Below are 23299 nucleotides of genomic sequence, written 5' to 3'. Positions count from 1 at the left end.
AGCCATGATACCTCTGTGGTGGCCCCGACCCCTGCAGGCCATCATCTCTGACCTGCAACACACAAGCTAGGGTGACACGGAATTTTTTATTGTTTTTTTTTTTAAGTAAAATTGGACTGTTTCTTTGGCAAATTTGTCCTAAAATGTTTTCTGTACAGAGTTGTCTAGAAGTGTGTGATGCTGGGATTAAGAAAGAATAATACAAACAATGATGTCAAGTGTGTCTTCAGTTGAAGGAAAATGCCGGAACGCTCCTTCGGTGTACGTGAATGTATGGAAATGGAAAGTCCTTGACATTTGAGGTTATACAAGGAGCGGCACAAATGTTTGGAAGTTACGTACATGATGGGACTTACGACAAAAACAAAGAAAATGTTTTCAAAGAAAATGTTTTCAAGTTCAAACAAAGTTCACGCAATCTGCATTGCGGCGGCGCCCTCCTCAGGACGTCTCGCTCATGCATAGGTCTTCGCACTCATCCTGTGTGTTGAAGCGGTTGTCGTTGCCGCCGCAGCCACCGTACCAAAAGCGCTCGCATTGGTTCTGTTGGTCGTTGTAGAACCACATCATGGTGTAGTTCTGACAGCTGCCGACATCCTGGCCCAGGAAGCAGACGTCTGCATGGGAGGACAGGACAAACAGGACGTAAGGGGACATCACTTGTGAAGTCAGCGTGTTGTCCTCTAATGTCTGTTACCTTTGAAGATGGTCGACTGGGTCCCGGCTGGAACGTTTACATCTGACACGAAACAAAGGGTGAAATGGTTCTGTTTTAGGCACTTTACTGTCAGGTTGACAGGCGGTGGGACTTACCAAATCCTCCGGTGGTTGGCATGCGGAAGGCGTTTAGCTGTCCCGCCTGCTCCTCGAACTGTTCCCGCTGCTCCGGTTGGTCGGCAAATTCCTCCACAATGTCCTGCCTGGACACGCAGTCACATGATCATCATGTTCACCTTGCTTACAGCTCCCGTGATGTCAGCGTCTTACCCGGTGATGAAGACCTGCCCTTCATCTTTACAGGTTTGTTTCATAGATGGGGGCGGGTACGTGTTTACACCCTCTGCAACGCGCACACACACACTCATGTTGGTTGTTTGGGGAAGTGAAAGTCCTAAAAGCGAAACTAGCCACTTGACTTACTGTTGAGTGCAGACATGAAGACTCGGAAGAAGCGGCGTGCATAGTCCTGCTCATGAGCTTTGAGGCGGGGCAAATGGAGCAGGTGCTGCTGTGTCGGAGTGCTGGCCAGCTCCTCCACCTGCGTGCGGTTGTAGCGCTCACCGACCGTGACGACAAACAGTGCCACACCCTCACACTTGGCCTTGTGGGAAACATAGCGCAGAGTTTCCCGGTCCTCAAATGCTGTCTGGGTGCCAACCACTGCCAGTAAAACTTTCCTCCTGCGGGCGGGTCCGGCCTTCAGCAGCACCTCCCTCAAGCTCAGGTCCAGAGCATGCCCGAGCGCCGACGTGCCGCCCTGCTGATGCATGTTGCTCAGCAGGTGCGTCTTCATCAGCTGCTGGTTCTGGTAGGCCTGCAGTCCAAACTCCACCTTGGTGTTCCGTGTACCGCTCTGCTGGACCACAGCCACACGGGCCCGGTTGCCGGCCTGGCGAGGCTGCGGGCTCACAGCCAGCTGTTCTACCACAGAGCCCAACAGCTGCTGGGCACCAGCGTACTCGTCGGCCTGCATCTCACGGGAACTGTCTACGACCACGACCACATCAGCACTCACTTCCTGCGGCTGCTGTGTCTCCTGGATGAAGGCGCACTCCTGGGCCCGCTTGCAAGGGTCTGACCAAACAAACAGCACCACTTCCTGTATTGTCGTCGATGAGCTAGTAGCCTTAGCTGATGTGCTCATTGTGCTTCTTACCGTAACAAATAGCGCAGTTCTTCACCCTCCTGAGGTCAGCGGCAGAGTCCCTGCCCAGCACGGTGAAGATGGATTTCCCTGTGTCATCCAGCTGACAGGAAACACTTAATTAAAACGCATGCTAACACTCGTGGACTGCCAGCAAGAACTGGAGTGAACACAAGTAGCATGGCCTGACCTAAAGGATTGTGCTTGCTGAGCTGTCGCCTCTGACCTCCACACTTACCTCCATGGCGCGGCTGACGGCAGGAGCATTCCTCAGGGAGATGACAGCGGGCACAATGTTGAGGGCATGGTACTCCATCACGGCGGTCACAATGTTGCTGTCGTCCTGCGACGGCCCATTAGAGAAGAAGACGGCCACCTTCCTCATCATCGCCCCTGAGCGCACGCGTTTGAGGACGTTGTGGGCCACAAAACGCATGGCGCCGCCCAGCTGCCGCCGGTTGGATGTGCGCTCCAGGGCGATGTTTCTCACAGCGTCGAGCAGCTGTGTCTTGCGCCGGTAGTCGTGGAAACGGATCAGATACTTGGTGTAGGCATTGTAAGCCACCACGGCCACGCGGGCGCCAGTAGGACAGTTACTCTCGGCGATGGCAATGTCCTCCAGCAATGAGACCAGCGCCGCACGCTGCCTCTCAAAGGCCGCCGGGGTCACGTCCTCTGACATGTCAAGACCGAAGACCAGTTCCGTGGGGAAGGCTGGGCAAGCGCTTTGGTCTGCATAGCCGTGAAGACTTAGTGTTAGAATGTTCCTGAAGAATCATGGACATGCACATAGAAGATACACACACAATACAGTGTACATATATATATATATATAGACATACATACATGTACAGTATATACATACATATATATATGTATACATGTATGTATATACATGTATGTATGTATGTGTGTTTGTGTATATATATATATATATATATATATATATATACTGTACATACACAGTGGAGTGAAAAAGTGATTGCCCCCTTCCTGATTTCTTTTGCACGTTTGTCACACACTTAAATGTTTCAGATCATCAAATAAATGTAAATATTAGTCATTGACAACACAACTGAACACAAAATGCAGTTTTTAAATGAAACTTTTTATTATTAAGAGAGAAAAAAAATCCAAACCGACATGGCTCATGTGAAAAAGTGATTGTTAAAACATAACTGAGATTAATTAAGATCTATCAGTCTGGAAAAGGTTATAAAGCCATTTCTAAAGCTTTGGAACTCCAGAAAACCACAGTGAGAGCCATTATCCACAAATGGCAAAAACTCAGTGGTGAACATTCCCAGGAGTGGCCGGCAAACCCAAATTAACCCAGGAGCGCAGCAACGACTCATCCAAGAGATCACAAAAGACCCCACAAGAACATCCAATGAACGCAGGCCTTACTTGCCTCAATTAAGGTCAGTGTTCATGACTCCACCATAAGAAAGACACTGGGAAAAAACGGCCTGCATGGGAGAGTTTCAAGACGAAAACCACTGCTGAACAAAAAGAACATTGAGGCCCGTCTTTCCAGAAAACATCTTGATGATCCCCCAGACCTTTGGGAAAATATTCTGTGGTCTGACGAGACAAAAGTTTAACTTTTTGAAAGGTGTGTGTCCCATTACATTTGGCGTAAAAGTAACACCACCTTTCAGAAAAAGAACATCATACCAACAGTAAAATATGGTGGTGGTAGTGTGATGGTCTGGTGCTGTTTTGCTGGTTCAGTACCTGGAAGTCTTGCTCTGATAAATGGAACCATGAATTCTGCTGTCTACCAAAAAATCCTGAAGGAAAAGGTCCGGCCATCTATTTGTGACCTCAAGCTGAAACCAACTTGGGTTCTGCTGCAGTACGATGATCCAAAACACACCAGCAAGTCCACCTCTGAATGGCTGAAGAAAAACAAAATGAAGACTTTGGAGTGGCTTAGTCAAAGTCCTGACCTAAATCCTGTTGAGATGCTGTGACATGACCTCAACAATGCGCTTCATACTGGAAAACCCTCCAATGTGACTGAATTACAACACTTCTGCAAAGATGAGTGGGCCAAAATTCCTCCACAGCGCTGGAAGAGACTCATTACAAGTTATCTGAAATGCTTGATAGCAGTTGTTGCTGCTAAGGGTGGCCCAACCAGTTAGTTGGGGTCGGGGGCAGTCACTTTTTCACACAGGGCCATGTAGGTTTGGATTTTCTTTTCTCCCTTAATAATAAAACGCTTCACTTAAAACTGCATTTTGTGTTCAGTTGTGTTGTCATTGACTAAGATGTAACTTTATGATGATGTGAAACATTTAAGTGTGACAAACATGCAAAAAATTACAATAAATCAGGAAGGGGGCAAACACTTTTCACACCACTGCATGTATATACACCCACAAATACACGCACACATATGTATACGCACACGCACACACAGAAACATCCAGACATTTTTCATTTTGTTGGCCTAAAAATGAGGATCCTGTTAGTCTTGACTCAAGTTCCTCCAAAAACGCAAAAAAAGGACGTTCCACGAAGGCGTTGATCCAAAGTCAGCACAGCCAGTGGCTGGTCTACTCACCTCCTACACACACACACACACAGGATGTGACCTACGTACCGATGGAGCACGCTGAAAGAGAGAAGATAACTTAGAGCTGATTGGCTGACAAGCCGACAGAGTGGGCGTGTCTTCAGGTCCTCACCACAGTTGTCTCGGATGAAGGTGATCAGTTGACACTCCTACGACACAACAACATACTTATACACAAACACCACAACACACTGCTGACATGTTACACAAGCTGACACACACTCACCGTCATGCCTTTACCTCCAGGTGGACCTCGGGTGCCCTGCGTGGAACACAGAAGACGTCGTACAGAGACACAACACACAAACAGGAAGTCATGTTGTCGCGCGTGCATGTCAGCTCAGCCAAAGGACACTCACCCGGTGACCCGCATAGCCCGGCTCTCCAGGCACGCCTGCATCTCCAGGACGCCCCGAGTTCCCCTGCAGGGGTCACATGACAAAATTAAACAATTGACATTTGACAAAACAAAAAGTCTTCTCAGTTTGTGGGCACTCACCCCTCGACCTCGATTCCCCTTATTTCCCGGGTAGCCTTTGCCTCCCTGGAGGCCGCTCTCGCCCTGACCAGCACAAGACCAGAGTTGCTAACAAGTACGAGACGAGTCGCTAACAGGCACGAGGCCATAATGTCTAAACAAATCAGGGTGAGACATGAAAGATAAACATGAACTTCCTGAGGAGAGAAGGAAGACTCACTGCTAAACCCGGATAACCTGGGAATCCTGGATCTCCCTGGACATGGACACACACACACACAAATAGTCAGCAGGGAGTCCACTCGCAGGCAAGTTTTAGACTCTTGTTGTCTTCACCTTGATCCCTTTGGGTCCTGCGGGTCCAAATCCGTCCCTTCCGTCCTGACCCTAAAGGAGTCATCACGGACAGTTTACATCACATGACTGACATTACATTTTCACTGATGTGCACTCACCTCAGCCATCTGTTCTACTTCACACATCAAATTAGAAGCTAAGACGCTAAAGCTAAACTATGCTACCCCTTGGTGGTTTGGAGGTTCCACACACTCACCGGCATCCCTCGCATTCCATACGTTCCTGGAACACCCTGAGGTCCCGGATCTCCCGGTTGGCCCTTGAAAGACAAACATGTTGGCGTAACCCTGACTACGCCACTGGCTGTCTCTACGTCTCATTGGACGTGTGCCTTGATTGAACGTAAGTGACCTCTCACCTTCTGACCAATAGCACCGCGGCGTCCCGTGGAGCCCACTGCTCCAGGTGAGCCTGCCGCACCCTACAGGTGACCACAAGGGTCTTTGTTACATCAATGCTGTGACATGTTGCCATGGCAATGTCTCATGTCCACGTATCAGATGATGTGCTGACCTGCGGTCCAGGAAGTCCAGGGATCCCTCTTGGCCCAGGCTGACCTCTAACCCCTCTGGGACCCTGCACACGCATCATGGAGGCGTTAACATGTCAGGAAGCCCTGGATGATTTCTGTTCTTGTCACGCACCTGTGGACCTGATGCACCGGGACTTCCTGCGACTCCTGGAGCTCCAGGGGCTCCTGCACCACCCTGTTAGCACACACACACACACACACACACACACACACAGTTGTCCATTTTCAAAGACGACACAAAGCAGAGGCGTGTGCTGCGCATTGTCTGTCTACCTTGTCCCCGATGGCCCCTCGTCTTCCATCCGGACCCTGCCAGTACACAAATACACCAGGTGAAGTGATGCTGGTGTCTTCCAAACCAAAAGATGACACTCTTCAAAAAAAAAACAAAAAAAACAATTCAATGATCTCACCGGGTTCCCGATGACGCCGACCTCACCGGAACGTCCATCCTGTCCCGGTTGTCCCTGTGGATGGACAAGGTTACATATCAAGGTGTGTCAAAGTGATAATCTCATCTCAGCATGGTGGCACTCTTCTCACCGGCAAACCAGGATTGCCAACGTCTCCTTTGGATCCCGGCACAGTGTTGTCGCTGCCTGGTTCTCCCTGTCGGACACAAACAAGTCATGTCGGTCCCGACTCGGTCATGTAAGCATGTGGAAACTAGAAAATGGCCCAGTCAAACTCACCGGATCTCCTCTCAGTCCTCGCTGTCCTTTCAGGCCTGCCTCCCCTCGGATACCTGGAATACCCTGAGGACCCAAATTAAAGGGGTCAATCAGGTGGCAGGAGTTCAAAGGTCAACACGCCACAGGGGAATTCCAGGGAACATGCTAACCAACACAACTCATTTAACAAAGCAATAGTCACTGTTCATGAAGTCATTAGTTCTGTCTGTCATGTCTTTTCTTTAGGTAATTTTCATTTGTTCACCGGATTTCCTGGATGTCCTCGCTCTCCTCGACCACCATCTTGTCCCATCACACCCTACACACACAAACAACAACTTTTAAGTTGTCCAAACCCAAGTCAGACACTGCCTAATTGAGGCGCTACCTGCTCTCCATTGACGCCATTTAGTCCGTCTTCTCCGTCATCGCCCTGCACCAGTGGACAGGCACAGCTGAATATCTCTCAACAGTCATGAGCTCAACTTTCTCTTAAAGGACGCCATCTTTACTCACCCGGTTTCCTCGCAGTCCTCGGTAGCCCTGAGATTGCAAAGGAGAACACGGTGAATGACGCTGTCCACGTCTCATTGTGCAGTGCGACACACACATGTACCTTTGATCCTCTGAGTCCAGAACAGCCCTGAATGCCCTGAGGTCCGCTGGGTCCAGGACGCCCTCGCTCACCCTGCAACACACCAACATGCAGGTGACCCTCAGGTATGGCACATTTGGAACAGCGGCATTTCAAGGCAGGAAGAGGAGAGAACTTACAGGGACGCCCTCCTCTCCTGGGAAGCCAGGGTAACCTTTGTGTCCCGACGGCCCCTAGAAGACAACAAACACCACATCATTGTCCACCTGGCCTCATGTTCAGTATATCGCTATCACCTTTGACCCTGGCGAACCCCGAGAGCCTCGAATGCCTTCGTGTCCTGAACACTTGCACATGACGTTGCAGCACTCTCGATTTGAGACAGTGTCCTGTGGAGGACAAGGGAAGAATTAGTAACAAATGAAATCAAGTTCTCCCTGGTCAAGCTAACTAACTTGCGAACAAGTCGGATAGCATTTAGCTAACCAGAAAAACTTACAATCTGTTTGAGGATTGTGCTGCCAACACTCTGCATTCCGATGCTGAGAGGAAGCTTGTAGCCAAACCCTCGGCCGAACTCCAACATCTGCAGCTGGGCAGTGTCTTGTGCCCCCTCCAGGGCCACCATCAGCAGTGCGCTGACGCCTGCAGGAAGGAAGCCAGTCATTCATTCACTCATATTCTATCCTGAGCCTGTGTCAGCTGACTTTGGTTGGCGGGGTACATTTACGTAAAAACAAGCAGGCATTCACACCTACGAACAATCTAGAGCAGGGGTCACCAACGTGGTGCCCGCGGGCACCAGGTAGCCCCCACGACCACATGAGGTGCCTGCAAGCCTGCTTTTCATTCAGGTTTTCAGTTAATAATGAAAGAACAGTAGAAAGAAATGCATTCTGAAATACAAAATGTGAGTTGTGGACACCAGCATTTTGTTAATGTTCTGGTAAAACAAGCATATTCGCTTTGTTTGGGTTTAAAATAAGCTCTGAAAATAAATGTTACAAAAATGAGTAGCTCTTGGCCATTTTCATTTTGTAAAAGTAGCTCTCACAAGGAAAAACATTGGTGACCCCTGATCTAGACTCTCCAGTGAAGCTAACGTTCATGTTTTTGGACTGTGGGTGGAAAGAACCCACAATAGAAAGACGTCCGAGCTGAGATTCAAACCCAGAACCTCCCGGTTGTGAGGCAGACATGCTTAACCACACAGCCATCGTGTCCATGAAGTCTTACTTACAAAGACAACTTCATGAGTTTTTACTGTACCAGACTGTCGCAGCTGCTCCGCCTCATACTCCAGTTTCAACACATCTTCATCGAGTCCGTCTGAGAAGATCACCAGAACCTGAAGGAGCCCGATGGTGAGACAACATCAGACGATGAGACTAAGACGGTTAACTAACGTGCACGTGACTCACCTTTACGGCACCTCTGGAATCTGCCTTAAACTTCTCCCCGAAGGACTTTAGCATGGCAGTGTTGAGCCGTGTGGGAACGTTCAAATTTAAGGTCATGACCTTCGTCACAACGTCATCACTTGAATCATAGGGCTTGAATTTGAAGTCGTGCAGGAGACGTCCGTCTTGTTCCACCACTCTGAAAGCGATTTTGGTGTTGATGGGGGCGGTGCCAGTGCAGCACAGCCCAGGGACGGTGGAAAGGTAATGCACAATCTCTGGCAGGAAGGTCCTAAGCTTGGCATGGCCGCTGACCAACATCTCACCTGGAAGGCCGCTTCTCTGCGAGATGTCGAACCCCATGGCGATGTCGATACTGCAGCCTAAAGCAGAGGAGACACAACTTAACTTTAGAGGTCAAAAAGTACAAAGAAGACCTCTCAACGTACCTGAAAGATCTTGGGGAGGTTTGGATTTGCAGATTGTGCTGACCACCTTTTGTTTGATATTCTCCAAACTATTGAAGTTCTCCACTGTGAAGAGCTTGTCGGCACTGTTGGTGATCTGCAAGAGCTCCAGATCGTGGACGTTACCGATGCCAATGGCGAACACCTCAATACCTAGAGCCCTGAGACGGTCTGCGGCCTCCTGCACCTCATCCTGGGATTCACCATCAGTGATCAACACCAAATTCTGGGAGATGCCGGTCGATCTTCGGCAGCCCTGCGAGGCTTCAAAGTGCCCCCTAATGGCATCCAGCGCCCTTCCAATCAAGGTGCCCCCGCCGCGTTGGTTCATATCCATGATGCGCTTGGTGACTGACTCGTAGGTGTAGTACTGGTTCAGGTAGAACTCATGCTGGAAAATATCACTGAACTGGGCCAGGCCAACGCGCACTAAATCCTCGCTGATGCTGAAGCTGGATGCGAGTTCTGTCGTGAAATTTTTCATGATGGCGTAATCCTGCAAGCTGATGCTGCCAGACTGATCGATCAGGAAGACCAGGTCGGCTTTCTGTTTCTCGCAGGCTGCAGAAGCAAAGAGCAGAATCATTCCTAAACTGTCAAACTCTCAATGCTAGCTAGCTTTCTTCACAATGAGGACTTTGATTAGTCAAGATAATCTATTGTCATAACTTCTCAACCTTCACACTGTGTAGAAAAAGTGTGCTGAGAAGATGAGTTTGCGTCTCCTACCTGGCTTTGTGGAGTTGCAGAGAACTTGCGTGATATTCTTGTACAAAGTTTCCAGGGCGGCGAAATTATCCACATAGAAAACTCGGTGTAGGTCGTGACCAGCCATGATCTCCAGCTGGTCCCTGATGGCGCCTTCCACTCCAATACTGAAGACGCTTATTCCTTTTTCTCGCATTGCCGTGGACGGTTCAACCAGATTGTTGCGGTCTGTGGCATCGCCGTCTGTGATCACCATGAGAATTTGGGGAATGCCAAGTGCTGCCCGACCCCCGTGCTCGTCGTTAAAGAACGCCAAGGCGTAATCCAAAGCTTTGCCCGTGTAGGTATCTCCATACGGAGGCTTCAGAGCTGAAATTGCTTGAAGAACGTCTCGTTTGGACTCGTACTGGTTGAGAGTAAAAATGGACTTGGGGTCTGAGGAGTAGAGAATGACTCCAAAGCGAGTGAGGTCTTTGCCAACCGTGGTTTGGCTCACAATTGAGGACATGAACTTCTGCATGCTTCTGAACTTGTCCAAGGTGATGCTCGTTGAGCCATCCACCAGGAAGATAATGTCAGCCTTCTCTGTCTTCTTGCAATCTGATGGAAGAGACAAGGACAGGGAGGTTTGTTCTATCACCCAAAAAAAAGACAACACAGGAGTAACGTAATAATGTGCAGTGTGTTAAAAGGGAAAAGGACCTCTCTCTGGATCGCAGATCTCCAAAGCCACCTGGCTCTCCAAGTCCTTCAGAGCATCAAAGTCCCTCTCGGCATAGACCCGGTCTGGTGATCCACAGATCTCCAGCAGCTGGGTGGTGTTGGCGTCCACTACCCCAATGGCGTAGACCACCACACCCTTGCGCCTCAAGGCCATGGCGGGAACTTTTACATCATCTTGGGCCTCGCCATCGGTCACTACCACCATCCTCTGCCTCACGCCAGGACGCCCTCCACTGGGAGCATCAAAGTACTGCGATAATGCTGCGATAGCTTCACCTGTGTGTGTGCCTCCTCCGATCTGCTGCATGCCATCGATGGCTTTCAACATTTCGTCTTGGGTGTAGTAGCGGTTGAGGGGGAACTCCAGCTGCTGGATGGTGCTGAACTGCATGACACCAACGTGAACGTCATTCTGTCCGATGTTAGACTTGCCAATAACAGATTTCATGAAGTCTTTCATTTTCTCGTAGTCTTGCGGATAGATGCTCCCAGAACTATCAATCAAGAACAGGAGGTCTCCAGGTATGTCTTTACAAACTGCAGACACACAACATGTTAGTCATTACATTCCTGTGGACTTCACTCAGCCAAAAAACATTCTAGAACAGCACAAAAAGGTCAAGGCTCTGAACTTGGAGCTAAACACATTCCAACTGTGCAAACAGACTCAGATGAAATGTGTTTGCACTTTACATTGAATATTCCTGACCTAAAGTGCGAAGAAACACCTAAATACTGCGTTTAATGCTCTCAAGTCGAGAACCTTTTCTATGATGTTGGGGGAAAATAAAGCAGTTGCTTTGTACCTGTAACCTACTCCAGTCATTCAACTCACTGAACATTCTATAAGTAGGTTTGGACTTCAACACCCTTTTTCAGGTCTTACCGTCTGTGGAGCAGATGTCGGTGATGATGTCGTCCTTGATGGGATTCAGAGCATCAAAATTGTTGACGAAGAACGTCCTCTTGGGGTTGCCAGAAATCTCATTCAGCTCATCCATCACAGCGTTTTTCACTCCAATGGCGTAGACAGTGACACCCTGTGCACGTAGCTTGTCTGCAGGCACCTTGACATCATCTGAGGATTTCCCATCAGTGATGACCACCAAGTATTCCGGCACTTTCTGACCACGTGTGACCATCGCCCGATCAAACTGTGGGACCATGAACTCTAGCGCCCTTCCTGTTTCAGTCCCGCCTCCGACCTGCACGATGGCCTCCACGGCCTTCTCCAGGCTTTTGACGTCTGTGTAGGCCGTCAGATCAAATTCTAGGTTTGGTGCGTCGGCATACTTGGCGACCCCCATGCGGACATGCTGTGGCCCGATACGGAAGGTATTGAGGAACTCAATGATGAACTTCTTCATGTCATAAAAGTCGGTGGGTTGAATGCTTCCGGAGTGGTCGATCAAGAAGAAGATGTCCGCTTCGTCTGTTTGCAAGCATCCTAGAAAAAAAGGATAACAGAAATATATAAAATGTTGTAATCATCCAAAGAAAATAAGAGTAGAGATGCAAACCTTCTTTAATGCTACTTCTTCTCACATTGACGCTGACAGCTTGGCGGATGATGTTGTGGCAAACAGTCTTCTGCAGCTTTTGCTCCAGTGACTTGAGTTTGGCAAAGCTGTCCACGGTGAACATGTGCTTGCTGGGGGGGTGCGACGCCATCTTCACCAGCTGGGCATGGTTGGCGTTTTTGACTCCGACTGTGTAGATGGTGACACCGGCCCGACGCAGGTCAGCAGCGGCGGTGCTCACATCATCTTGGGATTTACCATCAGTGATCACCACAGCCACCTGCTGGACGCTCTTGTCTTTCCTGCTCCCTCTTTCTTTGGTGAACACGTGCTCCCGTGTGAAATTGAGGGCAGCTCCAGTGTTTGTGCCGCCGCCATGGTAGGGTAAGATTTTGATGAAACTAAGTGTTTCATTCTTGTCGCTGAAGGTGTCGAGGTAGACTGGTGCTAACGCTTTATCACTATACATGACGATGCCCACTCGCACTTTAGACGGACCCACGTCCAGGCCGCTTACAATTGAGTGCAAGAAGGTACGCACCAGCTGGAAGTTTGGAGTTCCGATGCTTCCTGATTCATCAATGATAAACACAATGTCTGCCAGTTTGGCTCCTTTGCATTCTGTGGAAAAAGAGCATGAAATGTAAATGTCTTTGAACACTTTGCTGTTCAGCTTTGTTGACAGGATGGATGCTACACCAGCTATACGTGATGTTCTCTGTCTGCTTGACAACTGATCACACCATTTTCACCATTTCCCTGCTTATAGTGACCCATAAAACTGACTAGAAGTCAACTGGACTTCATCTATGTGTTAAATTTGGGGGTGGAAATGCCTGCTATTTTGAAGGCATGTTAACCTTGTATGGCTCCTATGGAAGGTGATCATCAGGTAATCATACACATAAGATATCAGCAACACAACAACAAAAAGAAGCTTCCTTTTACCTCCAGTAGGAGTGATCTGCTTCTCCTCGCTTTCAAAAATCGCCTTCAGAGCCGGGACAGCGTTGGAGATGGACTGGTACGCATAAGGACTTGTGGCTACAATGCGCATTTGCTGCATGGACGCTCCAAGGCTCAGCGCCACAACGGTCACGCCCTCTGACTTGATCAAGCGAGACTGCTTGTAAATGGGGTCGTCCGAGTCTTTCCCGCTCAAAACAACCAGAAATTGTCGAAAGCCTTGGTCTGCGCGGCTTCCCGCCTCGCTGGTGAAGAAGTGAGAGCTGGCGTACTCCAAGGCGCTGCCCAGGTTGCGTGGCTCGTTGGGCTGTAATCTGCGCTGGCGGAAACGCCGGACGCCGCCACTGGTCTCGTCTTTTGTTTGGTGAGCATTGAGGAGAAATTCCACCTTAGTATCTTGACCGTACTGAGCCAAGCCGAGGCGATGCGCTGAGACTCCAAAGTTAAGTTGGTTGGCCAATCGCACGAGGATGCTTCTGGCCTGCTGGAACTCAGCTTGACTCAAGCCACTGTCCACGAGGAAGAAAATGTCAGCAAACTTTTCTGACAAGGCTGAAATGCAAGAAGACAACTGCGATGATTATCTTTGACACTCACCGCAAAACTAAATTAAGTCGATCAATTTACAACAAAGTAGTTGTCCTGCAAATGTTTGTCTGGAGGCCTAAGTGAATGCTAGCACAACAGTTTAGCCACGGAAAGCTAAAATGCAACCTTGTCCAGGATACATTTTGTATTTCTAACAGCTAAACATGGCAACATTCCAACCTGCCATCCTGTCCTGAATTTATTGCGGTTGAGAACCTCCTAGAAGCTGAAAGCAAGAATTCCCCTTGACAAAAGAAGACCTTAAGTCTGACATTTCATTGCTGCCTAAAACAGGCATCATATTTTCCCATAATAAACATGCAGAAACATTACAGAAACATCAGCCCTCCCACAGAATTCCATCTGTAAATGTTGTGTGTTTTGGCTCGCCACACACATCCGTGCAAGCTTCTTTTCCGTCTGCATTGTTGTGGCATATTGTGTAATGATCGCAGACAAATAATTGTTGATTTGAGCTCATCACGAATTTAAAAAAACAAAAGGCCAGTTTAAAGATTGTGACCAAAATCATGTCTAGTTTTAGTCATACTAAAGTTCCCTCTCTTACAGTAGGAAGTCACTGCCGTAAGACAGGAATTAGGACAGAAAGTCTGACTCACCTTGCCTCTGGTTGTCCATGGAGGTGCACATGGTTTTCAGCAGACCCTCAGTCAGCCTCTGAAGGGCCTGGAAGCTATCGATGAAGAATCGAAAGTTGTCAGAAGGTCGGTTGGCAATGGACTCGAGCTCTGCGCGGTTGGCTTGTCCCACTCCGATACCAAAGACAATGACTCCGTGTTGTCTCAGGTGCTGAGCGGGCGCTACCACGTCGTCGGTGGAGTCTCCATCTGTGATAACCACAGCGATCTGAGGCACTCGCTGGCTGGCTCGGCTCCCGGCACTTTCTGTAAAGTACTGCGTCCGGAGGAAGTCGATGGCCTTTCCGGTCTCCGTGCCTCCCGTCCGATAGGGGAACTTGTCCAGTTCAGCCAGCAGGGATTTCTTGTCCATGTGATCTTTCAACAAGAACTCCTGATAAGTTTCATCGCTGTACTGCGCCAAACCCACCCGGACTTTGTCTGGACCAATGTCAAGACCAGAGACCACGCTTCGGAGAAAACCTCGGACCTCCTGGAAGTTATCAATGCCGATGCTTGAAGAACCGTCCACCAGGAAGACGATATCGGCCACAGTGGCTTTGGCACATTCTGGATAGGAGAGAGAAGAAAGTCAATGTCTTGTTGAAGAAAATGCCAACGTGTTATCAGAGCGGCTAAGTCATACAATGTAGACTTTACTTAACTACATCCATCATTGGATGTTGAGGATTCTGACACAGTGATTCCCCGCTGCTGTGTGCCAGGCAAAATGAGGAGTCACTGTCAGCGAGCACGTTACCTTGTGACAACTGCAGAAGTTGCCGTTTGACCTCCTCCACGGTTGTGCAAAGTGTCTGGACGATGCTCTGGGAAATTCCCTGAAGTGCTGCAAAGTCGGACACGCTGTAGACATGCTGAGTGTGCGGCTCGTTGGCGATCTCCCTCAGCTGGTCTTCATCGGCATCTTTAATCCCGATCGCGTACAAGACGATGCCTTTCTTCTTCAGTTCCAAGGCGTGAGACTCTACGTCATCTTGTGACTTCCCGTCGGTGATGACCACAGCGATCTGCGGCACATTCTGGGCTGCCCTGCTCCCGGCCTCTTCCACAAAATGCTTACTCAACATGAAGTCCAGGCCTTGACCCGTGTGGGTGCCGCCCCCCATGTAAGGCAGCGTGCTGATGTACTGCAGGATGTCAGCCTTGTTCCGGTAGGTGTTGAGCAGGAACTCGCTTCGCGGTGTGGTGCTGTACTGGACCAAAGCCATACGGACACGGTCCGGACCCACGTCAAAGCCGTTGACAAGCGTGGACAAAAAACGGCGTATCTGCTCAAAGTTCTCGGCGCCGATGCTCCACGAACCGTCCACCATGAAGACGAGGTCGGCCACGGCCTCTTGAGTGCACACTGACAGGAGAGGTCGGGTCACTGAGTCAATCTCAGACGTGGTGCCAGTGCTTTGCTAGCGGAAGAGCGTGACCGCCGCCACAAAGCGTGATGAAGATGGAAGCTGCGTGGCCTTTGGCTAGCGATTTGCAATTTACACTCCTCTGCCTCAAACATTTCATCCTGGAAACTTGTACAAGAATGCTGAATTCAAACACATGGACTGAATGGCGTAGCCTCATATGGCCACTTGGGGCAGTAGAAGCAGTGAGCACACTTAAAAAAACAAAGAAGAGGATGGAAGGGACTTCTGTGGCTTTTGTCCAGCACGATAACCTTGTCTACTTGTCTACTTCTGGACATCATTGTGGAATGTCGAGTACGACACCTTTGTGCATTTTGCCCCTGGACGTGAAGCATTAGTGCGTGAACGTGCACAGCTCACACACACACACACACACACACACACACGCACACGGTGATGTTAGTAAAGGTGTGAGCATGAGCCCGCTGCCACGCATGTGTGTGCCTCTCATGTTTGTCATATTTGCTACGTGCTGGAATGCAGGAAATGAGGTCATCGCTGATTGTCACCCACCTGTCCTCTGTGCCGTGTTGCCATGGAAACAGAGCGCGACCATGACCATGACCATGACCAGAAGAAGACTTGGCCCCCCCTCCATGCTGCTAGTGTTCCTCCTGCCACGACAAAGACCAGCGTCAGTTGATACCATCAGGCCATGGCCACTGCCAGCTGCCATCACCGCACATCTGGAGCGGCGCAAAACCAGCATAAAAGTATAAAAAACTTCAGACATTTAATCACAGTTTTCCCTTTGCCTCTTTGTTGTTGTAAAAAGTCATTATCTGCAGATGCTTGGCTCCGTTCCATGCTGTTACTTTGCAGACATTGAGATGAGTAGATAGTTTTTCTGAGCACATCCACAGCTTGAGTGCTCTCAAAACTGAGCCAGTACTGTACGTGAGGAGCTTCCACTTCCTGTTCATGTGTTCCATGCAGAGCAAATAAAGATGCAGATGTTGGAATTCCAAAGAATGAAACATGTAATAGAAGGCCTTCATTGTGTTGCTGTGAGGCCTGATGAAACGAACCATGTGGTTGTGTTTGGCGGCTCTGGTTCCTGCAGGCATCCACCACATCAAGCCACATTCACTGACAGACGATTTGGAATGTGAAGCAGACACAAGAACAAAGGAACTTGTTGACTGTCTTCTGTCTACTGTCTTCATCCATTTTCTAACGCTGTTGAGGGTGGAAGGGTGAGCTGGAGCCATCCTAGCTGGATTATTATTATACTAATATGATTGTCATTATTATTATTATTATTCTCATTGTTAATTGGCAACTCTAAATTGTCCATAGGAATGAATGTGAGTGTGAATGGTTGTTTGTCTATATGTGCCCTGCGATTGGCTTAGTCCAGGGTGTACCCCGCCTGTCGCCCGAAGTCAGCTGGGATAGGCTCCAGCATGCCCCCGCGACCCTAATGAGGAGAAGTGGTATAGGAAATGGATGGATGGATGTTATATTATCATTAATGTCATTATTATTATTATTATATTGCTATTATTATTGTTACTATTAAATTATTATCACTGTGGTTATAAGTATTCTAATTAATATTACCATTATTATTATTAGCATTATTATTGTTGTTATGCTGTATTTTCATGTGAAAGGTTACTGCTTGTTCTGGAAGAAGACCGTGTTGAGATGTTCAAATAATTCACAATCAGCGCGCTGGAATGTTCTGCCTATGAAATGCTGGGCTAGAGGCTATAGTGCGTGTGTGTGCATGTGTGTGTGTTGGCAGCAGGTCCAACAGGATTTACAGGAGTGTGAGGTGAGGATGAAGACGACGACGATGAAGAGTAATAGTGACATAAACAGCTGTGTGTGTGTGTGTGTGTTAACATGTTGGAGGCCTGTGTTTAATCACCTGCCAAGCTACACCCATCCCCCGACCCCCACCCCAAGAGTGAATGAGGCCCCACTAATGAGCAGCATGCGAGTGTAATCAGGGTCCAATGACAACCTGATTGACATTGTTTGCTTCTCATTTCATCACATGCATGTGGGGGTGGTGGGGCGCCCCAATGACATCATGTGAAGGGCAAAAGGCAGCCTCGAAGGGTCAAAGGTGACAGCGGCGGCGTGGAGTGCTAATTAAAAGTGTGTGGTCCTGGAGGGAAAGCGTTAAAGTTCTTGAAAAGTCATTAGTGAAAGACACCAGTCCATCTGGAAGGGAACCAGCACCAGAACCGGGCCAGCTGGACTTTAAACATGCGAAAGGGATAACGGCGACCCACCTCGAGGCAGCAGAGCCAGAGCTGTCCGCGGGCGTCGCATCTGGAGAACAGATGTTAGCTCTCACATCTCTTGGCTACTTCCCATGTTGGCCGGCCCGACGGGCCGCCACTTTTCCCCTCATTAACTTACTACTGATTTGCTAACATAGCCAAAGAACAAACTGGGTCTTGGGTTGCGGTTCTGACAATGGACCGACACTCAAGTTGAGTGCGGCCCAATGACTGCAGCCCAAGTGGACTCGGAAGGAGAAAGTCTGTGATGAATTCCCTGTCAAGTTAGGATCAGTCAAAACGGGTCGGGCCCTGGAAGTGGCCCCCGATGTTTGACATAATCCCCCCCACCACCCCTCTGATGAATGCAGCCGGCTGCAGATTGTTTGAAAGTTCCAAACTGCTTATTGGGTCTGTCTATAGACAAATTCTTCCTTGATAAGAACCAAATGGGCCGGCACCTCACAAAGACGCTCTGGCGTTAACCCTCACAGCTCGCCTACGCTTCCTGCTTCTGCTGCTAGCAGCTAGCAGCTAGACATCAAAACCACAGCACCTTGTGAAAGGTGACTGACCAAGAAACTTGGTGTTGCTCTGTCAAAGACAAGAACAAATGACTACTAGCTCGCTCCGTGCTGCGGAGGCGGATCTGTTTATTTCCTGATTGCAATCACTTTGGACCTGACGAATGACTGCTGGCAGCAATGTGGATGGAGGACATGCCCATGCAGGTTTCTAACTGCTCGGCCTGCTTTGCCTTTTTTGGTCAACACAAAGAATGTCCTGCGGACAATACCTCTAGAACTTCTCCAAGAAATTCCACCTGGAGGACTTGTGAAGCAAAGCAAGCAAGACGGAATGTTGGCGTACTCTGTGATCGGACAAAGACTTGCAAATCTCATAAATTCGAGTTTTTCTTATTTTGGCGATGGTTTATATTATTAACTTAACTTCATCATTTATTCTTGGTCTTGTGGGTCCAACTCTGCATGAGAGCCCAGAGACTCAACTACTTCATAACAGCTTCTGGTGCTTTCCTGGCAGCTGCAAGGAATAGTGTTAGGTTCAGCGTTAGCGAGACGCAATGTCATTAGTGATCTGACAAAATCTTCTGAGTTATGATTTATAAGTCCAACTCTGCATGAGACTCTACTCCTACATTACAGCTTATGGTGCATTCATGGCAGCTGAGGTAATGGCAAATGTTGGACTTCCAACAAGGAACACATGAAGACATGAGACATCACAGATGAACACAAAGCATCAATTCGAAGATAACATTAAGTACATTTACTCTACGTCTATTTATTGGTTACAACTTAACACGATGTAGCCAACACAGAAAAAGCCCAATTCAAATATTGTATTGATAAATGTCTTACAGTCTTTTTGTGTGTCTCTGGATGTATTCCAAATGAGAGCCCTGAGAGTCAACTAGAAGGACAGATGTTGATGACTGAAAACGATGATGATGTGTCTTGATTGAGTGTACTTAGGTTGAAGTAAACAGGAAGTGGTCGGGCATGTGTGCCTGCTCCACGGGTTACATTAAGTGCATGAGAGTGCACGTCGTGTATTTAAAAATGTGTTAAAAGTGTCTGAGGGCAACATTCTCATGTGGGCCAGCAGAGGGCAGAAGAGCTAAAATTCATCGACCAAAAAAAAGGCTGTTTCAACTGGTGCGCTTGAATACCTAGACCTTTTGAGTGCATATGTGCGCTCACTCTGAGAAGTATGGCAAAATGCAGTACCCAGATGTTGCACTCAAAATGGTGAGTGTGCAGCAATTGACCCCAACCCACCTCAATAGTGAAGGGGGGGGGTAAATCACAATTGAAAAGGAGAGAAGAAGAAGAAGGTAAATATTGTGATTGCCATTTCCGGTAAGTGTACAACGAGAGTAATGGATTTGGAACAGCACTACACTGTCAAAGTTCACACATTCAGGAACTAAGTACACAGTGTACACAGTATACTTATTGAAGTACCGTATATTGATGAAAGTACAGGGGATCCATGCATATCCGCGATTCAGTGCTCATTTCATACAAATTTGCAGACTTTTGGTCAAAAAATACATTATTTGTTATTTTTGTATTTTTTTCTCAGAAAATATTCAGTTTTTTCCGCAGAAAACTCACTCACCCTAAGTTGGCAATCATTTATAAGTCCGTGATAACAAAGCATAAAATGTACACATCCTGTAGATGCAAGATGGCGGTGCTCTGTTTGTGTGGATACAGCAACGCTAGCTTCTACATTCAACTTATATATATATATACATTTCCTTTAACGGCAGTATTCATTTTTTTGACGTGCGATTAACATGCGCACGTCCTGTTTGAGTCTTGGCCAATGCCGTAGTTTGAGGAAGCAGCGTTGACCGTGGAGCTTCAAGCGGGAGCAAATATTGAGCAGAAATGGAGAAAGAAAGGGGTATTTTGATTGGTAAATTTAGCTTCAAAGCCCTGGCAGATGGCTCTTACAACAAGACCAAAGTTAGACAGTAGATATTAAGTATCTACTGTTGCTGTGATTGGAATTGTCACAGACTACGTTGAGTGTTTTTTTTTAGAAGCTAAAGCGAGCTAAAATTTGAGTACTAGCTGTTAACTAAGTCATAGCCGAGTACGGCTATGTATGCGCCTCTGTTAATTCAGAGCTAGCAGTGCTAGAATTAGCTAGCATTAGCAGTGCACTAGTTAGTCATCAACACATCAGTAAAACATACGTGCATTACAGCAATCTAATTGATCTTATTTATTATGTATTGTGTAAAACTATGACAGGAACAACATCAAATTAAGAGCACAAAATGAATACAGACCCACCATCCACCAGTACGAGACTGGACTTGTTGTTCAGAGAGGTTGTGTACCTCAAATAAGGTAATCAAATCTTACCTTTATGCATTCCCACATAGTATCAGCATTTGGGAGCAAATATGAGGTGAAAGAAAAAGGGTAAAAAGACAGTATTGTCGTCTATCTGTGCAGCGTGGGAGAACGCATTGAAGGACTGTCAAACAGTGGGACAAATCGCCGCTCGGACTAAACATTCAAAAGCTGGGGGAATTCTAACTTTATATTATTTTTTAATAAAATAATGGCCTATATTTCCAAAATTGATATCCTTTTACATAAAATTTGATGTAGTTATTGTAGTTGCGTATCGAATTGTTTATCACAAAGAGATTTACATCCCTACTTATTATAGATAATTACTTATTTTGATCTGCAATTAAATGTGATTAATTATGAGTTAACTATTGACAAAATGCGATTAATCACGATTAAATATTTTACTCGATTGACAGCCCTAATTCCAGCCTCAAAACTTGCAGCGAGGTGAACACCAGTTAATATATGATGCTAAATCAATACTGGAATTACAACAGGCACGCAGTGTAGATAATGTAGACACGGCTTGGAGAAACGCCTTCTCCGACAGCTAGCCCACTAAACAGCGGCCTACAGAGCGGCATACCACCGCTAGCCGCTTTAGAGGGAGAAGGAGACAGACAAACAGACAAACATGCGGTTGTAGCAACAGCCTGATGACCAGGCAAAAGGCTAGACCGTGACTTTGATTCCATCTGTTCCTCGACCATCTTTCATTATCATTCATGAGTGGTGAGTACCTTTACATTTTAGCTTTTAAAATGCCTTTAATACTTGTGTGAGGGATATTTAGAGCTAAACCTGGATTAGGCTTCTATGCATTTAGCTTGTTAGTTAAGAAGAGAGAACGGGAAGGTCCTGGAGCTAAATTATAGCTAAATAATCTATTCTAATAATCTAATAACTCCAACAGTCATTTTTATTGAAAATCTTGATCCGAAATCGGAGAATGAGCCATGTGTCAAAAATAAACATTTTAATAGGCATCTCAATGACTTGCGGATTTTGGCCATTGGCGCTGGTCTCGGAACGTAACGCTCGCAAATAGTGGGGTTTATACTGTACTGCATTTAGAAAACAAATCAGTGGTGTCACCCCCTGCTGGCCTACGTCCTTTCTCGTTGTCTTCATATGTGATTATCTTGTATACCTTGAAGCATGATGTCATGTCCTTTAAGACTCACAGTGGAGCTCTCGCTCTTGCTCTCATGCACACACACACACACACACACACACACACACACACACACACACACACACACACACACGATAGTTGAGTGTATATTTGTTTAAAAAGATGTGTTTTCAGTCACGGTAAGATTGGTACAGTATGACAATGATTGACTTTGAGTCCTTAAAAGTACAAAGCAAGCATTCATTATTAGGACGTTAAATGCAAACAAACATCCTCAAACTTAAAAAGTACAAACATATGTGGGCGGGGCATCCTGCCAGAACCCCCAAACCTTCTGGTACCACTTACATTGTTGGACTTTCACATGCCTGAACACCCCACTCCCACACACACACACACACACACACACACACACACACAATAATCCTTGGGGGTCACACTCATGTTAGAAGCTGTACATTTAAATCATCAACATTCTTTGATTAATACTTAATTAACATATTAATGTTTAAGTTCAAACACCTTTATTGACCTTCATGTGACCCTCATCATCACCATCAGCATCCTCTCATCATCATCATCATTAAAAGATAGAAAGACTTACAAGTCGCTGCTCCGCCGTCCACAGTACACCCTTGTCGTCCACACGCCAATGGCTCCAATCCCACAGCCTTGTAGGGAGGTGCAGCCTGCCTCCTCCTGGAGACGCCCCCCAAGACCACCACCCTCCTCCCTCCCTCAAACACACACACACACACTCAGGAGTGTTCATATACACACTAACATGTCAATTTGTGAGAATGCGAAATTGTCAAAGAAGCTTCATCACCACAGAACAACATGGTACCTGTCACTAATTGGACCTGTTGGTCTTCATCATCATCATCACGCACGCACGCGCACATTAAGACGTACTACATACACACTGAACTCTATAACTGGAACGGCCCCGATCGCTTGCTGCGCATTGGAGGCTCAAAGCCACCTGAAGTATAGAAGTCGCCATGTTGTTTCACCCAAAACAAGAAAACCTCAGAACTAAGAGGAGTTCGAGATGCCGTCTTGTGCTGCTATTAATTGCACAAATCGTGATACTCATGAAAATCGCGAGAAGGGACTTACATTTCACAGGTAGGTAAATGCTTATAAATAATAAAAATAGTTTAAAAAAATAGATACTTTAAATCTGTAAGCATCTTTTCATCTAAGTAGTTGTAAATTACCCCTTATTCTCCTTTAGTTTTCCACACTGCAATGCTCAACTTCTAAAGCAATTGGTAGTAAATATGCGGAGAGACAGGTGGATTTCTGCAGCCAGATCGCAACTCTGTTGTAGTCATTTCACCGAGGAGAACTTCGACAGGACCGGCCAGACTGTTAGATTGCGACAGAATGCAGTTCCAACAATATTTGACTTTCCTGATCATCTTCTAAAGGTATGCGTTGCATTTAACTTTGTTACTACGTAGATCCTTATCATAACAAATATCTTGTGAACACTGA

The 23299-nt window shown here is 47.3% G+C and overlaps 2 protein-coding genes across 3 annotated transcripts in view; one reads left to right on the top strand and one right to left on the bottom strand.

Annotated features, from left to right (window-relative positions):
- Window positions 1–72: 72 nt before the first annotated feature.
- On the bottom strand, window positions 73–17425 carry col6a4a (collagen, type VI, alpha 4a). Of its 2 annotated transcripts, XM_054782779.1 has the most exons (40): window positions 16038–17424; window positions 14852–15460; window positions 14074–14661; window positions 12848–13417; window positions 11900–12520; window positions 11266–11826; window positions 10359–10916; window positions 9678–10256; window positions 8931–9509; window positions 8503–8864; window positions 8351–8429; window positions 7581–7726; window positions 7378–7470; window positions 7261–7314; window positions 7103–7174; window positions 7003–7029; window positions 6875–6919; window positions 6752–6805; window positions 6508–6570; window positions 6359–6424; window positions 6229–6282; window positions 6089–6124; window positions 5928–5990; window positions 5797–5859; window positions 5642–5704; window positions 5480–5542; window positions 5263–5313; window positions 5147–5182; window positions 4948–5010; window positions 4808–4870; window positions 4675–4710; window positions 4561–4597; window positions 4476–4487; window positions 2103–2596; window positions 1877–1967; window positions 1141–1794; window positions 988–1060; window positions 814–920; window positions 698–739; window positions 73–617 (listed from the first exon to the last, which is right to left on the bottom strand). In XM_054782779.1, exons 1-40 carry the CDS (start codon window positions 16255–16257, stop codon window positions 442–444), a joined length of 8223 nt encoding a protein of 2740 aa, XP_054638754.1. In that variant the 5' UTR covers window positions 16258–17424; the 3' UTR covers window positions 73–441. The 2 variants fall into 2 exon arrangements, with proteins under 2 accessions (XP_054638754.1, XP_054638753.1); XM_054782778.1 differs by lacking the exons at window positions 73–617; window positions 698–739; window positions 814–920; ... (1 more) ...; window positions 1141–1794; window positions 1877–1967 and having other exon boundaries at window positions 2574–2631; window positions 16038–17425.
- Window positions 17426–22812: 5387 nt separating this feature from the next.
- Window positions 22813–23299, top strand: part of rpp25l (ribonuclease P/MRP 25 subunit-like) — a 2196-nt gene continuing 1709 nt past the window's right edge. The window contains exon 1 of the mRNA XM_054782806.1: window positions 22813–22927. The gene's annotated coding sequence lies outside the window, so the exon portion shown is untranslated. The remainder of the gene's footprint in view (window positions 22928–23299) is intronic.

This window comes from Dunckerocampus dactyliophorus, chromosome 7, assembly GCF_027744805.1.
Source record: "Dunckerocampus dactyliophorus isolate RoL2022-P2 chromosome 7, RoL_Ddac_1.1, whole genome shotgun sequence".
Taxonomy (NCBI): Eukaryota; Metazoa; Chordata; class Actinopteri; order Syngnathiformes; family Syngnathidae; genus Dunckerocampus; species Dunckerocampus dactyliophorus.
The sequence above is the reverse complement of the archived record's forward strand: the minus strand, read 5'-3'. Positions and strand labels throughout refer to the sequence as shown.

Excerpts from the sequence above, each read along its gene's own strand:
- col6a4a (XM_054782779.1), bottom strand. The coding sequence starts at position 16,257 with ATGTCTGAAGTTTTTTATACTTTTATGCTGGTTTTGCGCCGCTCCAGA. Across the intron at positions 15,461-16,037 it reads CAACACGGCACAGAGGACAG|TGTGCACTCAAGAGGCCGTG; the intron begins GTGGGTGACAAT and ends CTCTCCTGTCAG. Across the intron at positions 9,510-9,677 it reads CTGCAACTCCACAAAGCCAG|CCTGCGAGAAACAGAAAGCC; the intron begins GTAGGAGACGCA and ends TTGCTTCTGCAG.